At 32.2% G+C, this 17304-nt stretch overlaps 1 protein-coding gene across 10 annotated transcripts; it reads left to right on the top strand.

Moving 5' to 3' along the window:
* The first annotated feature begins 4875 nt into the window (after nt 1-4875).
* On the top strand, nt 4876-9612 carry LOC149892074 (uncharacterized). Of its 10 annotated transcripts, XR_016450239.1 has the most exons (8): nt 4876-5504; nt 6634-6674; nt 7062-7215; nt 7982-8154; nt 8431-8498; nt 8704-8818; nt 8904-9033; nt 9374-9612. XR_016450239.1 is itself a non-coding variant. In XM_090080354.1 (7 exons), the coding sequence occupies exons 1-6, from the start codon at nt 5465-5467 to the stop codon at nt 8813-8815; spliced, it is 588 nt and encodes a 195-aa protein (XP_089936480.1). In that variant the 5' UTR covers nt 4879-5464; the 3' UTR covers nt 8816-8818; nt 9374-9612. The 10 variants fall into 10 exon arrangements, 4 of the variants coding, with proteins under 4 accessions (XP_089936482.1, XP_089936483.1, XP_089936480.1 ...); XR_016450238.1 differs by having other exon boundaries at nt 4877-5504; nt 8704-9033; XR_016450242.1 differs by having other exon boundaries at nt 4877-5504; nt 8057-8154; nt 8704-9033.
* Nucleotides 9613-17304: the final 7692 nt, after the last annotated feature.

Genomic DNA, 17304 nt, shown 5'->3' on the forward strand with positions numbered 1-17304 from the left:
TTTTACATTCAGTGGCGACAACATAAATAGCACACTTTCATGACCAGTTGGTTTTACTTTTTGATGCAAACTTTTTTGTATTTATAGCAATTGCTGTTTTTTTTATAGCATCAACAATGTTCACCTTTTTAAACGGAAATACTCATTTGACATTTATAGCTGTCAAAATTGCTTGTTTTGAGCATATAAGCTGTCGTGTTTACCTTTTGGCGATCATTTTAAATAGCACACATTTACTTTTTATTTAAAAAAACTTAAATTCTTTTATTATATCAAAAGATAATCATTCTATTCAGTATTTAAAGGATATTCTTGTAATTCATTTAGCAAAAAAAAAAAAAATCATCATCTATCAACTATGGGACGAGGTAAACATGGAACAGATGTCTTTCGAGGACAAATACAGGCATTTCAAGATCTAGGATTGAACAACTTGGAAGGGTTGCCCGAAAAAAACCATTGGTCGCAAAACGTAATCTCGTAAGCCTTTTGAAGTTTGCAAATCAGTACGTACACAAGGATTTAGGTTTTTGGCAAAATGTGCTTTGGACTGACGAGTCTGAGTTTAATCGCTTTGGATTCGACGGAAAACAATATGTTCGTTGTCCCCAAAACCAAAAACTCACCCCTCGGTATACTCTTAAGACCGTAAAACATGGTGGTGGCAATTTGATAGTTTGGGGTAGTTTTTCATGGTGTAGTGTGGGCCCGTTGCATAGAATTCAAGGGACAATTGATCAACACATATACAGAGAAATACTAGAAAACGTCATGTTGCCATATGCCGAGGAAAATCTCTTTTTGGTTTGGAAATTCCAACAAGACAACGACCTTAAGCACACCGCCAAAAGTGTTAAAATGTGGTTTAACGCTAAGAAGATTGATGTATTGAAGTGGCCCGCACAGTCACCAGACCTAAATCCGATAGAAAATTTGTGGGAGGAAGTTGACAGAAACATAAACTGGTCAACTACAACAAATTTAGACTGACTTTGGATTTGTTGCGGTAATCAATTCGTCATAAAACAATTAATGTCCCCCTGGTTAATATGTATAAATAGCGTGATCTTCGAGACCTCGCTCTCTTGAAGTAACAACAACGGATTCGAGCAGCTCTTCTACCACTAGCTGTTATATACAAGCTCTTCTTTGTGTTTATCGCCTATTTGTATAACAATATTCTTATAATATGTTAATAAATTGAACTCGTTTTACAATACGACTCTTACGTAAAACAACATGGAGCCCACGGAGAATACGGAAAGAATATAAAGTTGTGAAGAATACTTAGAAATCTGAAGTCCACGGTAGAGACTAAAAGACATAATTGAACGAGCGGTATAAAGAAAGAGTTGTGATCAATTTATCAGCTAAGTGAATTTGTTATTTGTTAATGAAATTTCTTTTAAAGATATACGTTAGGATTTTTTTAAAACTAAGTTTCAACTTTTGGATCGTTTGTCGATCGTTAACTACAAATTATTATTCCTTATTATAGTTGTTTAGGTGATTATTGCATTTTATTATTGCTTTGAACCATTTATTTCATGATTATCAATTAAGAAATTTATTTAAGATACTTCAGGAATTTAGTTAAGAATATAATAGAAAATCATTTAAGATATTATAAAGAACTTTAAATTGTAATTAAAGCCATATAGTTGTTAACTTTCTTTTCTTAATCTCATGTCTAATCTTGTCAATAAACGTAGAGCACGGACGGTGGCCGTCAATTCAGTCAGGCGGATTTTCGACCAAGCTAACTATCTTATGGTTAGGGGTTTGTACGAGGGTTGCTTGAATGAGTTGACGAGTCTGAAAAATACAGTCATTAATAAATATTTGAAAGTCACACAGTTTGATTGTGATATATCATCTTTGATTGAGGTGGATGAGGAGTTAGAACATGAAGAAATTACGAGTACAGAGTTTACCGTTTTTTATAAGCGATTTATTTTAGGTATAGAAGATTTTATTAACAAAAATAATGCAAATAATATAAGTTCGAATAAGTTTACCAGCAAGACAGTTAAGCTTCCCGCTCTTAAATTAGAAATCTTTGACGGTAAACAAGAAAATTGGCAAACCTTTTATGAAAATTTTGACTGCGCTATAAATAAGAATACGGAATTGTCTGATATACAAAAAATGACTTATCTTAGAAATTTAGTTAAAGGTCAGGCCTTATCTGCAATCACAGGATCAACCTTATCTAATGAAAACTATTCAGTAGCTTTGAATATATTAAAAAATAGATTTTCAAATAAACAATTATTGATTTCATTTCATATGAAAAAATTGTTATCACTAGAAAGAGTTAAGGATGTTAGAAATGTAAGCGAATTAAGGAAAATGTTCGATATTATAGAAATACAAATTCGGAGTTTGGAAAATCTATCAGTAGATGAAAATATGTATGGATCATTTTTAATTCCTGTCTTATTAGAAAAACTACCAGAGAAATTAAATTTGATTATTAATAGAGAATTAAACGGAAATCAAGCTTGGAATATAATCAACGTTTTAGAAATATTAAAAAACGAAATAAGCGGCCAGAGGAAATACATGTAGTAATCATGAAAACTTTAGAAATCCCATTACTGCAAATATACGCTAACGGGACAGATAATCGGTTAAGTAATAAGTTTAACCAGAATTTAAGGCAAAATAACTTCTGTAATCAAAATTTTTCTACAAATTCAATTACATGCGTTTATTGTTCAAAAAATCATAAATCTCATTATTGTAATTTAGTGACTGATGTTTTAGCCGTGAAAAATATTCTAATTGAAAAAAGACGTTGCTTTCGTTGCCTGCGCGAAAGTCACTTGAGTAAAAATTGTAGATCAAATTTTCGATGTTTTAAGTGTGACAAGCCTCACCATATATCTATTTGTGACAGATTTAAAGAGAATAATAAAATTGATAACTCTAAAACAGGACATTTAACAGCTGTTACCGATATTTCTTCTAAAATTAATCAACGTGTTTTACTCCAGACAGCCTGGGTGAAAGTCAAAAATAATTCCCAATTTAACTATTGCCGTCTTCTCTTTGATAACTGTTCCCAATTAAGTTACATTACGCCTTCATGTAAAAAATTAAATTTAAAAACAATAGATTCTAAAGAAATTAATATCAAAACTTTCGGAAATAATAATACAAACGAAATTTTAGATAGGGTTAAAGTTTATGTTCAAGGTAACGACGGGATTGATATTGAAACTATATGTTTTGTAAAAGAAATTTGTTCTCTGTTAAATGGCCAATATATATAAACCGCGTGTAAAAATTATAATCATTTAAAATACTTAAAGTTAGCAGACCATCATAGAGTTAATGAACATTTAGAAGTTGATATTTTAATAGGTCCGATTACTAGATTCCTCTTATTTTCAATTATTGGTCAATAATTGAAAATAAGAGGATTTGATGGCCCAATTGCAATAAAGTCTAAGGTAGGTTACTTAGTCAGTGGTCCTATCACGGTTAAGAATAATAATAAAGTAGATTGTTCTGTTCTGTCTTCGCACGTTTTGAAAGTCGAAGCAGAATTACATAACGATAAAACGTTTTTAAAAGATAAGTTTTCAACTAGGGGAACATGGGGCAAGATGACGAACGATTTGAAAAGCACTTATATCTTATTCAATAACAGTTTCAATAAGTAAAACTTTATCAAAAAGTGGAAAAAAAATTATTTTGCGTCACATATGTATAAAAAAAAACATATAAAAATTAAAAATAGCCTAAAAAAAAAAACATTAACCAAAGTTACCTCAAATTACCATCTTGCCCCGTATGCGGGGCAAGATGGCGACTTTAAAAAAAGTAAATTTCATTATACGATTACCTTCTCAAATAACACGACATCATAAATTCTAGTTAATAAGATATGTAATACAAATGGTTATGTAATTTTTTAAACAATTAAACTATCTATTTATATAGGGCTATGCAAAAAAAGTCTACTATTCAGTTCATAGCAAATTCCAACACAACAAAATAAAGCAAATTTCAAACAAAATATTTTAATGCATAATAAAGCAATATAATAATGACTAAGCTACACAAAAGTTATTACAGTACAAGTTTATGGTAAAACATGTAATTTGACGAAACGACAAACGAGTCATCTTGCCCCGTTCATCTTGCCCCTAGGCTACTTAATCTTCAAAATGACTCAGAACTCTACATAAATAAGTTTTCATAGTTTAATGCTACTTGTATGGCTTCCAATTTAAACAAACTGAATGAGAAACTCTTGCTTACCTTTGGTTGGTGATGTAATGATGAAATAAATCAAATACAAGTGGATAAATTTTTTTTTAATATAGGAAAAACCTTTTTTAATAATTATCTTTGATTCTGAAATATTTGTAAAAAAAGCATAAATAAATCTAGTAGATGTAATCTACTTCCCTCTTAGCTACAGTCAGATTTCATATTTACTTGAGTTTTGAAGATAGCAATATGTTTTCATCTTGCCCCATTCGTCATCTTACCCCATGTTCCCCTATTTGGAATAAAAGTGAAAATAATATTCGCGACAATCTCAGGGGCGTGTCTAGGGGATGTCTGCTACGTCGCTGGACATACCCAAAATATGTATATATATATATATATATATATATATATATATATATATATATATATATATATATATATATATATATATATATATATATATATATATATATATATATATATATATATATATATTTCACAACTTCAATATTTTGTTGAATAAATATGATGCGTTGGTAGATAAAAGCAAACAGAGAGAATAGTTATAGCAAACTTAAGCAATAATTAAGCAAACTACCCAGCAAACATGTCAGCGTTGAATCAACGTTAAAAACCGGTCGCAGCGTAGAAAAAGCGTTACAGTGACAAAAACAACGTCTTTTCAACGTTGAATCAATGTCCGTTTTTGTATACTAAATCGCGGTAAATTGAAACGTTGAATAAGCGTTGAAATTGTAACGTAATTTAGCTTCTCAAAATAAAACGTTTATTCAACGTGGAATCACTTTACGCAAAAAAGCCACTTTAAAACGTTTCAAAATTTATGCTTTATCAACGTTAAAATTAAACCGCTTTTTAAACGTTACATTTTCAACGTTGAAAAAGCGTTTAAATTTCAACGTATATTATCTTCTCAAAAAATCGCGTTTATTCAACGTTGAATAAATGTACGCAAATAATCACAGTAAAAACGTCGCAAAGTTTAAGGTTTATCAACGTTAGACATTAGCTGCTTTTTCAACGTATTAAAGTTATTTATAAAACAACGTTTATTCAACGTTACATATACCAACGTTGAAAATGTGGTAATTAAAAAACGTTGAAAAAGTGTTTTTTTGCCAACGTTAATAAAACGTTGCTTTTGCAACGTTGAGGAAGTAGCACATTGACAATTTTTGTCTCATTGATGCCGCCATTACAAAAATAATTTGCCGTAATGGAAAGGCAAGGAAAACTTAACAGAATGCATGCAGATGGTATAAAGAATATTTTAAAGATTTATCTTATAACCTATTTTTATTGCGACTAATTTAAAACTTTTAGATTTTATATCAAATTGTATATAATATACATAAATCTCAGGGTAAATTCGATTTATTCAGGTTATTTTTGTCTACATTTTTATTTTATTTTAAGTTGACCATTTTAATAAAATGCTCAACTTTTTAAAAAAAGTTATTTCTTAGTTAGAAATAGTACCTCATTTTAATAATGTTCAGATGTACAAAGTAATATCAAAACTAATAATATATAATAAGTCAGACTAAATTTAGTATGTTAATAGACTAAATTTTAGAGACATATTGTGTGTTTGTTTGTCTGTATAATATATACATGCTTTTTTTTAAATTTCACATAAATGTATACAAATATAATTTTCAGCTCAGTCAGTAGCAAACTTTGGACATTTTAAAATTAGTTGTTGGAGTAATAAATCATTAAAAAACTTTTGGTTAGAGGAGGAATTTAAGTGGGCAAATATCCTGTGGTAGAAAAGTTTTTCAAACATTTTCAAAACATGACAGCTATTTGTATATATACACGTAAATTATATATATACATTACATATATATATATATATATATATATATATATATATATATATATATATATATATATATATATATATATATATATATATATATATATATATATGTAATGTATATATATTATGTGTGTATATATATATATATACACACACACACACAATGGCTGATGATTGTCGAAAGGCATAAAACTCAGAGTTCCATAAAAAGCTGTTTTTATTCGTTTTAATAAATATATATATATATATATATATATATATATATATATATATATATATATATATATATATATATATATATATATATATATATATATATATATATATATATATATATATAGGGCTACCATAGTCCTGATTTTCATCAAGACTGTCCTGATTTGAAGGGTCTGTCCTGACTGTCCTGATCAGGTGCCAAAATGTCCTGATTTTAAAAAACCATAACAAAAAAGAAAAAAATATCATTTTGACAAAAACTAAAAAATAAAGCAAAGAGAAAAATGGTGACTTGGCAACTCCAACTTCTCCATTCAATTTTTACTATTTTCTTGCAATTTTAGGCAGTGCTGGCAGAAATGGCAGTGGTAGCAGACATGATAAGGCAGTACTTTACTTTTGTTTTTGCTGGTTTGGTACTTTCCGCTTTTACGAAGTTTCTAATTCGTGACAGAGGGTTTTTTAGTGTTAAACTTTTACTTTAACTTAAAGTAAAAAAAAATCCCAATCTCCAAGAAATAATTCTTGTAGTCATTACAAAAATGTAAAATAAAGCTGGTTTTTAATGTTGTATTTTTTGTCATTTTCACTTTTAGTGTGATGAGCTTTTGTCCTGATTTAGACTTTCTGCTTATTTTTATTTGTCCTGATTTGACAGGTTAAAAAAGATATGATGTCCTGATTTTTCCAAAATTTCATATGGTAGCCCTATATATATATATATATATATATGTAAATAAAAAAAATGATATCTATTTATTTTAAAAATTAGATCGAAACAGAGGCAGTTGTTATATCTTGTTGGGTAAAAGATGGTTGGTTATTTTGGCCAACTGGTGTTCATGCAATGAAAGCTGCCTATAATAAGTTTCCAATTGATGATTACTTAAACAAGCTCAGAGTTAAAAGAATTAAAGTAACTGGAGGTCATTAAATTTTACTGTATTCATTGCTATTTTAATTGTTAAATATGAATAAAAAAAACTATTATTAATGTTTTATATTAATAGTGAAGTACATCATCAAATAGACTTTTTTCTTTCTAATTTGGGAAAAGTAATATTTTGAATCTGTTTATTTTATTATTATTGCCTAGATATATTTTGTAATCTGTTTACACTTATTCTACATTTTTGTTTTTACATTTATTGTTTATATTTATTTTACTAAGTAATTACTAATAGATAAAGAAGTATGTTAAGGATTTAATTTCATGACTCTGGAATGAGGAATCTGAAGAGGAATGTAAGCATGGAAATTTCGGCCTTCGAAATCGACGAAATTAAACGAAATTCGTGTTTCAATTTCGGATTGAAATTGAGAACGAAATTTCGATTTTTTGGATTGTTTAATTTCGCGAAAAAATTTCGTATAATTTCGGGTCATTGAAAGTAACGAAATTGACACGAAATTAAACATAAGTTTTAATTTCGAAATTCGTGAATTTGTAATGTTTAAAAACTTCGTCTTTCGAAATTCAATATAAATTTCGATACGAAATTGAAACACGAATTTCGTTTAATTTCGTCGATTTCGAAGGCCGAAACTCCCATGCTTAGAGGAATGTGAGTAATTATGTTTGTGAATAATTGTGTTTCTTTTTGGATTTGTCTTTTCTTTGTTTTTAATATGGTAAAGAATAAAAAAAAAAAAATGTATATACATGCTTAATAAATTGCATTTTTTTTTTAGAATTTCAGAAAAAGGTTTTTAAACAACTTTTAGAAATTAAAAGTATGGTAAAGGATCTTCAAAATGTTTCTTTAGTTGTATGCAAAGATCTTCAAATAAATGCATTGAGTTCAATAGAACAATTTATTGAGCTAGATACTACATTAAATGACAGTGTCATTTTTTCTAAATGGGTTAGTTGCCCTGTTGCTATTGCTAGTTTGATTTTTTGAATTTTTTGAATTTTTCTTTATGTTGCCATGGTAAATTCCTTTATATTATTAACTGAAAAGTTGATTAAACAATATAATTTTATTTTATTTATTATAATTTGTCATTCTATACATAATTACTTTTTGTTTTTTCAACTTTCAATGTTTTTTAATTTGTTTAAAAATGTAAGGGATTTTATAAAAGATTGCCTTTTATTATATAATTATTTAAACATTGATTAAAGATTTTTTTGAAAGCAGGTATCACAAATAGCAAAAATTGGTGGAGTTAACTTAAAAGATAATGTAAAATATGTTATTGAGCGGTAGGTAAATTTTCTACACCTTTCCAAGCCGAAATGGGAATGGTTTTTAATGGATAATTTAAAAATTGTTTGCGAAATATATTTATTATATTAAATATAGTTATACGCTTTTTTAAGCATATCATTACATGTTTCTTTCCTGTAGCATGAATGTTGTATTGTACAATATTGTAAATATTGATTCAAATAATTACTAACTTTTTAGGCTGTTAACAATTGAGTTGCGCTGTTTGTTAAACATGAAGGGGCAACCAATTCTACGAACAAAACCAAACAAAAGTTTGCTTTTTCAAAGACAAAATTGTATCGTGTTTTAGTTGGTAATATGTTTTGTTTAAACTTTTTAAGTATGCAGATTTTTACTAATAGCATTTAAGCAAGAAGTTTGAATTTTATATTTTAAAGAGTGTCTCAAAAAGATACCCAGATGAAGCAGGGATTTATGAAGCTGTAAAATCAATTATGAAATATTCGCCAATAAATTTTTGTAGAAAGCAGAAATCAGAAGTTTAGAGTTTTTTAATGACATTTTAGGGTATGATATGATTTTGTTTGTGTCTTGTGTAAAGCGCTTTTTCTAAAATATACGTTTATTTATTTAATCTTTCATTGTATTATAAATTGTTTTATTGATAGTAAAAGTTTGTTATATATATATATATATATATATATATATATATATATATATATATATATATATATATATATATATATATATATATATATATATATTTATATTTATATATATTTATATTTATATATATATATTTATTTTTACTTTATAAATTTATTTATAATCATATTAATTCATTAACGTTTTTTTTTTACATTTGCTATCAGACCACTAATGATAAAAGTTTTATTTTTTGGTTTAGATTCTCTATCTCAATGATATCCTGGCCTATCGATACGATATCCTGTAAATTGTATTTTTATATATTGTATAAATGTATATACAGACACTCACACTCATAAATCTTTGAAAAAATATTTATATTTTTATATATATCTATGAATTGTATATTTTAGGCTTTTTTTATATTTATCATTCTATATTACTGTTGTTTTAAAAATCGATTTTGAAAATATTGCAAGTGTAGAGTTCAACATACAATTTTGTTTTATTTGCCAATTCAATATATATATATATATATATATATATATATATATATATATATATATATATATATATATATATATATATATATATATATATATATTTATATATAAGCGTTGATTCAACGTTATATTTCAACCTTTATTCGACGTCTTTTAGTAACGTTAAATCGACGTTTTACTATCAACGTTACAAATCCTTGCAAAATCGACTACTTTAACAACGTTAAAGCAACGCTTTTTTAGTAACGTTTTTTCAACGTTATGTTGCGACGTTTATGCAACGCTATTTTAGTAACATTTTTTCAACGTTTAGTTGCGACCTTTTTGTAACGTCTTTTAGTAACGTTTTTTCAACGTTACGCAACAACGTTTAATCAACGTGTCTTTAACAGCGTTACATATCTTTGCAAAATCGATTACTTTGTCAACGTTTCCGCAACATCTTTTGCGACCGGTTTTCAACGTTGATTCAACGCTGACATGTTTGCTGGGTATACAAGGTTAATTGTTCGAACGGATGGTAAGAAGTTATTAATCCGGGATAACAGCTAGATTTACGGTTTGGTATTTTATTATTGTGCTTGTATAAATCGAGAACGGTCTAAAGTTTATTAAAAAAACGATTTATATATTTAAACGGAGGTTGTTTTAATTTTTGACTTAAACAAATTAATAAGAAACTTAAATGGACATACCTTTTTTTATTAAGTTATTAAGTACTTCATTTCTTAAATATTTTCTTTTATTTATTTAAAAAAAATAAAAGCTATTATTTCTTAAAGAACAAATTCCGGACTTCCCTTTTCAATTACACCCTGAGTAAAGTTTTAGTCAAATTCTATTGATATTTATCATCAGGAGGAGAAGGCTAAAATTAACAACAAGCATATATTAAAATATATCAATGGACATCCCCAATTATTTTATACAAAGCTGTGTATCTTTTTAATTACTTGCATTTTGAACAATATAAAAAGAAAGGGTTTTAAACATTACTACTAGAAAAGGAGAGTTCTGGCTCATTTTCATTTTGATGCCCATTTTGATATTTTTTGTTGATTGAGTGGTGTAAATGTTTTGATGCCCATTTTGATATTTTTTGTTGATTGAGTGGTGTAAATGTTTTGATATTTTTTGTTGATTGAGTGGTGTAAATGTTTTGATATTTTTTGTTGATTGAGTGGTGTAAATGTTTTGATGCCCATTTTGATATTTTTTGTTGATTGAGTGGTGTAAATGTTTTGATGCCCATTTTGATATTTTTTGTTGATTGAGTGGTGTAAATGTTTTGATGCCCATTTTGATATTTTTTGTTGATTGAGTGGTGTAAATGTTTTGATATTTTTTGTTGATTGAGGGGTGTAAATGTTTTGATGGTTGTTTAGTGAATTGAGGGGTGTGTGTGTTTTTTCATGAGAAAAGTATCCATGAAAAAAATTAATAGGTGTAAAGGTGTTGAAATCGTTCGCGAAAAATTAAGCGTAATAAAACACCTGACCAAGAAGAAGGTAGAAGCTTCCGGATTGACCGACTTGTGCGTCTCCAGAGTTGAGAGTGACGACGAGTCTTCTTCCGGCTGCGACACTGGGCATGGAGTCAGCTTCTCCGAAATTTCTGTAAAAGGAGATGGTGGTGGTGGAACCGATGGATGAAGTGGATTGATACAGCAGTCCCGTCGATTTGTTGTTGAACGAGGATATGTTTGCTCCGTTCCACGAGGACAAGTAAAAATCTTCCAATCCTGAAGAGGAGAAGATGCATGTACTGTCACCGTCGTAACCGGGAAAATACGTGTAATTGTTGGTGTTGCATGGAGTCCAAGGAGTGAGAACGGTGCCGTTTCCGGGAGGTAAATTCCCATCATACATTCTGACTCGTGATTCCCACCAGTTTCCAGAAGCGCCGATGATGTGCACCCTGATGTATTTCAACGAGACGCCATTTCCTTTCCCGTTGGTGTTCATCAAAACATATTCGCTGCCATACGTTGTGTTTAAATATCGGAACGTCGTGCTGTGCAGCTTGTAAAGAGGAATGGTAGCAGGAATGGAAGCAAGAGTGGAAATGAACGGTTGAATCCAATACGTAATGGCTGTGGCATTTCTGTTCACCAGTTGAATGGAGACGTCGTTTCTGAAAGGCATGTCCAACGTCAGGTATCCTCCCAAGGAAGTGGTGTTAAACATGTTGCATCCTTGCAAAGAGCTGGCGTAAAAAGCTCCTCCCAATGGTGAAAAAAGCAAATCGGTGGCAAGACCTGTTTGATCCACTCCGATTCCTTCCGTGGTTTCTGCATAATTCCCCACATTAATTTCTCCGTCTGTAAAGATTCGAATAAAAACATGTCCGGGAATATTGGTTCCAGAGGTGCTGTATAAAGCCAGCCACAATCTTCTCAACACTCCAGATTTTCCGGAAAACGCAAACACAGGAGAAGTGGTTAACGCTGCAACCGTCTGAGACTTGAAACCTAAACTGGTGAAACTGGATCCTATAACGACACTGGTCAAACTTGATTTTTGCAACAACAAGTCAGCGTAACTTTTTGTCACAGCGTCTTGCGCGCTTGATGGATCAAGCACGTTGATCAGTTTATGCGAATTCAAATCCAAGTCCGCAGTGCCCACTGATGTTCCACCGGCGTGCGTGTCCACGTAATTTTTGGTGGCTGAATCTGAGGATGAAACGGGTTCGGCTAAATTGGTCAATTTGTGTTGAGTCATGTTGACGTCTGTGTACAAAATATTGTTGTATGCCACTTTTGTGTCCACATACGCTTTTGTCGCAGCATCGTGAGAAGTGGTCGGATTGGAAACGTTGATCAACTTGTGGGAGTTCATGTCGATGATTCCCGTGATCGTGCTGGATCCGTCTGTTTTAACACACTGACTAGAGCTGACGTCCACGTAATTTTTAGTGGCAGCGTCGTGAAGATTGGTCGGCTCGTTCAAGTTGATCGCTTTGTGGAAATTCAAATCCAAGTCTGCAATTCCAATAACTGTTCCTCCTCCTCCTGTCGAATGCGTGTCGACGTAATTTTTGGTGGCGGCGTCGTGAGAGTTGGTTGGTTCTGCCAGGTTTATGATTTTTTGAGAGTTGAAATCAATGTCTGCAGTAATGGTGCTGGATCCATCCGTTTTGATATAAACGTTGCTTGCTGAGTCTGATGTGAGATTGTCTAAATAAACGCTGAACTCGTTTCTGTTGAATTTGTCAATCATTTTTTTAACGGGTGAAAATTTTTTCAGATCCTTCGTGATCAGATCCTTTGGATCTCTGGAAAATCTTTGATTTTTTTACCAAAGTGTGTTGACAACGTCTTGAAATTTGTTTCCCTCTTCACATTTTTTCAAGACGTAAAGACACAAGTGACCGCAATAAGACGTGTTTCCAAATTGAACCCTGTTGCTGGTGTAATAGACAGGGCTTTTCAGATATTGAACCAATTCATCGAGAGGGAGTTGAGCGTAAGAGTCAAAGCTGAACTTTTCGTCTCCGTCTTTGAACCAACACACCCAATGAAACCCTCCGGTGCTTGAATCCCCCGTGTTGATAATCCCGCATTCTTTTTTTCTCGGTTTTTTTGGCAATGTGTCTCTGACAAAAACCCCTCGAAAGTTTTTTATTTTCAGTTTTTTTGCTGCTTCCATTAACTGAAAAGTGGACAAAGCATCTTTCGGTAAATTAACTCCATGCGTCAATTGAAAATTGGTCAAAATTTTTTGCACATTTATTTTCTTGCTTCTCATTTTTTTTTATTATTATTATTTTTTTTAATTTGCTTCCCCATTTTTGTCACTTACCTTTGTTTTTTCCTTTGTCACTTACCTTTGTTTTGCTGCCTCCTTCCACATTGATCATTTTGTTCATTTTTTTCTTTTGTTCATTTTTTTCTTTTTTTAATTTGCTTCCCCATTTTTGTCACTTACCTTTTGTTCCTTTTCTTTTAATTTGTGGTGACCATAAGCCAACGTGTGAACCCCATCATCCAAAATGATTCTTTTGTCATCGTCGGAGCTGAGAGAGGTTTTGTTGATCTCCTCCGTGTAAACGTCATGCAAATGGGATCGGATGACATTCATCTTGTTAATCTTTTCTTTTTTGGTTTCGAGGCATCTTTTGTAATCGTCGTGTGTGATGTATTTTTCGACGACATATGTTTTGACCCCCTTGCATTTCTTGCATTTTTTCTCTTGTTTTTCTTGGTGTATTTTGTAGGAGTAAAGTTTTGACCGTAGGCCGACAAACTCTTCAATCTGTTTTCCTCCGGTTTCGTCTTTGAACATCCCAATGACCTTTTTGTTTAAACCCACTTTGAACCCGACGTTTTGAATGGCTGGATGGCTTTTGCTGAAATCGCTCGTGTCGAATTTTTTTTCCACATCGTCGGAAATGTCCTTGTAGAAATCGTCCGTTTTTATTTCATAAACCAGCGAGTCCGTGTCTGTCATCAGCAGCTTTGCGTCACCAGGATATTTCTTTTTGATGAAGTCGTAATGGAACTCAAACATCAAGGTTTTGCTCAAATTGAGGATGCTCATTCCCAAGTAAACAGGTTTGTTGTAAAGAATTGATGTCTTTTTCATGTGAACGGCAATCAAGTTTTCGTCGAAAATCGTGTGCCGGTCGTAATTTGGTTTGGCTGACAACTTGATTGCCTTTTCCTTTTCTGTCACCAGTCTCACGTCCACTCGCTTTTCAATGTTCTCCATGGTTTTTCCAAACACCGAATTATTCATCAGCTTGAAAAATTCCTTTTCAAACTCGCTGGTGGCTTTTGTTCTCAATTCGGTGTTGAGGTCGATGTATGGTTTCATCCAATCACGTTGCTCAAATTTCATTCCTCTGTGCACCTTTGAGATTTTCATCCCCAATCGTTCATACAATGTCAGGTTTTCGCAGTGAAGGACATATTTTTTTTTGTCGTTTAAATTTGGAACGAGCTTATCCACTTTTCCGATTTTCATTCTCTCAGGGGCCAACGGTTGCGGCTTTGAAATTCTTTTCGTCCTCCTTTGTCAAAAACATGTTTTTTCTCTCGATCTTTCCAAAGACTTTTTTTATTGCTTTTTCCAAGCTGTCGACAAAAAATTCTCCAATGTCGTCATCCTCGCTTTCCGACGCGGAAATTGTCGGACCTCTGTTGTAAATGGTTTCGTCAAAACATTTGATGTAAAAGGCAAATGAGCTCGGAACGTGACTTTGAAACTTTTTGGTGTATGACTCTTTATTATTATATTCAGTGTTGTCCTCGATGGGTTTGATGAAACTTTCAAAATCCGCGTAAACCACAAATGGAACCCTCATCGACCTTTCCATGTGTCCGAATTTCATGAACGAATTTTCTGTAGGAAGATCCATTCGTGTCGCGCTGTGCTCTCTGCAATAGGTCGAATGTTTTGAAAGATCCTCCTCGCTTTTCATCCCTTGCAAGCAATTTCTGCAAAAATATTTTCTCCCGTTTCTGTTGGATGCTTGGGATGAAATGAGTCGACTCAGATTTTTGATCAGGCAATAATGATTCGTTTTTTCGTCTGAAACAAGAAGCAAATCGATTTCATGCTTTCTGTTCAAGCATTTCGATATTCGCAAAGGGAGAATTGATTTTTTTTCGTAACCAAAAACGTTGACGCTGATGTCTGGATTGTTTTTTTCAAAATTTTTGATTTGATCGAGTTTGACCGGAAATTCAATCCCTCCCCAATTCAACGCTTTCGATTGTTCAATCAAGTCTTTGTCAATTCTTTCTCCATTTTTTTCTTTCATGTTCAACGCCCTGGTGACGCTCCACTTGAAGCATTCATTGTCTTCGTTCACCAGGTTGATGATTGCTTTTTTGCTCGACAGAAAATCGTCGAGAGGGATATACGACCGACCACCGATGGGTCTGTAGTCAATTAAATTGATGTCCATTTTCAAGATGGCTGACACTGTGCAATTCGAGCCCATTTTGTTGTATTTTTCCATGTTTTTCAGGATCTCCTCTTTTGCTTTTTCATAAAATTCTCCCAAGTCCGTCGACTCCAAAATGATTCCAGCTTTTGACAAAAAAGGAACGATTCGATGCACCTCCTCTCCTGTAGTGAGGTTGACGCTCTCCATATCGATTGTCAAAACGAGGCTCGCTTTTTTGTTTTTATTCTCTTGAAGAATTTTGATCACGCCATCTTTTGCCAAATTCAAAAAGGCAGAAGCGTCCTTTTGGTTTCCTTTGACCTGATGCGAAAATTGTTTGGCAACACGCCTCAGCGCGTGATCGGTCAAATGAAAATCAATGAGTGGCTTGAGTGGTTTGTAAACTGCTGATCGCGCGATTGCTTTGAGAGCCATTGATTTGAGAGAGTCCACTTTTCTCTTCACTTCGCTCCCCACATTGCTCACTGTTTTCTTCACAGCCTCTGGAACAAAAGGATCAACAAACTCAAGCAAGCTGTTGAAACTGTTGACGACCGCATTTTTCACAGCTGTCGAAAAACTTGAAAAAACTCCAGGAGTCATCACAGGAGTCGAATCTGGAACAGGATCGTCAATGAGGTAATGTGATGGCACTGGAACAGTCGCAACGACAGGATATTGCAAATGGGATGGTTTTTGAGGAAGAGCTGGTTTCCACGTGTTTGGTCTTTGTGGAATTGTTGATGATTTCGGAGCAATGACAGGCTTTTGAACAATTTGACGCGGAGCGATCGAACGAGGATCAGGACGAGGAGCAATGACAGGTCTCGCGTTTTTTATTGCTTCAACGAGTTCATCCTTTCGCATCTTTGAATAATTTTTCAATTTTTGAGCTTTGGCGATTTCTCGCAATTCTTTGACAGTTTTGTTTTCCATTTTTTTATTGCCAAGAAAATTTTTTAGCTCAAATTCAATTTTTTTGGTTTTTCCGATTTTTCGCATTTTGCTTTCCATTTTTATTATGCCAAGAAAATTTTTTTTCGGTTTTTTTTCAATTCTTTTTTTCCGAGAATTGAAAATTTTTTTTCGGACTTTTCATTTTTTAGGACTTGGAGTTTTTTTTCTGTTTTCGAGTTTTTCAGAATTGAAGATCTCAATCTTGATTCCATTATCCACTTTTCCATCACGACGCTCCAAATATCTCCAGCCATGACCCGTCTTTTTCATCGCTTCGTAAAGGGATCCGTATTCAACCACATCTCCTGTTTCGATGTTGGTCGTTTTCACAGACACAGGTTTTTTTCGAATCGAACCAAGCCTCTCGTATTTTGGGTCGATCGGTTTTTTCACATTTTCCGTTTTCACATTTTCTTTTTTCGGTCGACCCACATGTCTGCATTCTTTTGCACCTTCCAAAAGCGAATCTTTGCTCACGAGATTGTTCTCAACCGCAATCATCATCAAAGTCAACAAATTGTTTGAGGTTTTTGTGACACCATTCTCTCTCAGCAAATTTTTCAGATAATTTTTCGTCAGTCTCATGTTTTTTTGAAAAGAAAAAATTTTTTTTTAAATCAATTTTTTTGTCAAGAATCTCGTGACGGTTTTTTTGATCTAATAAGCAGCGCTCATGTTGGTCCCGTCTGAAGAAAATTGGATCAATTTGTCGGAAATGATCACTGCAAAAATAACGGTGTTGTCTGGAACAGCCGTTCTGAATTTTAGGTTGACAACCAATTCAGCCGTTTCGGAAACAACTCTTTCCTTTTGCTTGCTGATGTCGACAAAAAAC

This window comes from Hydra viridissima, unplaced genomic scaffold (genome assembly GCF_058129835.1).
Source record: "Hydra viridissima isolate aposymbiotic clone 2 unplaced genomic scaffold, HvirCarnegie_v1 scaffold_2, whole genome shotgun sequence".
Taxonomy (NCBI): Eukaryota; Metazoa; Cnidaria; class Hydrozoa; order Anthoathecata; family Hydridae; genus Hydra; species Hydra viridissima.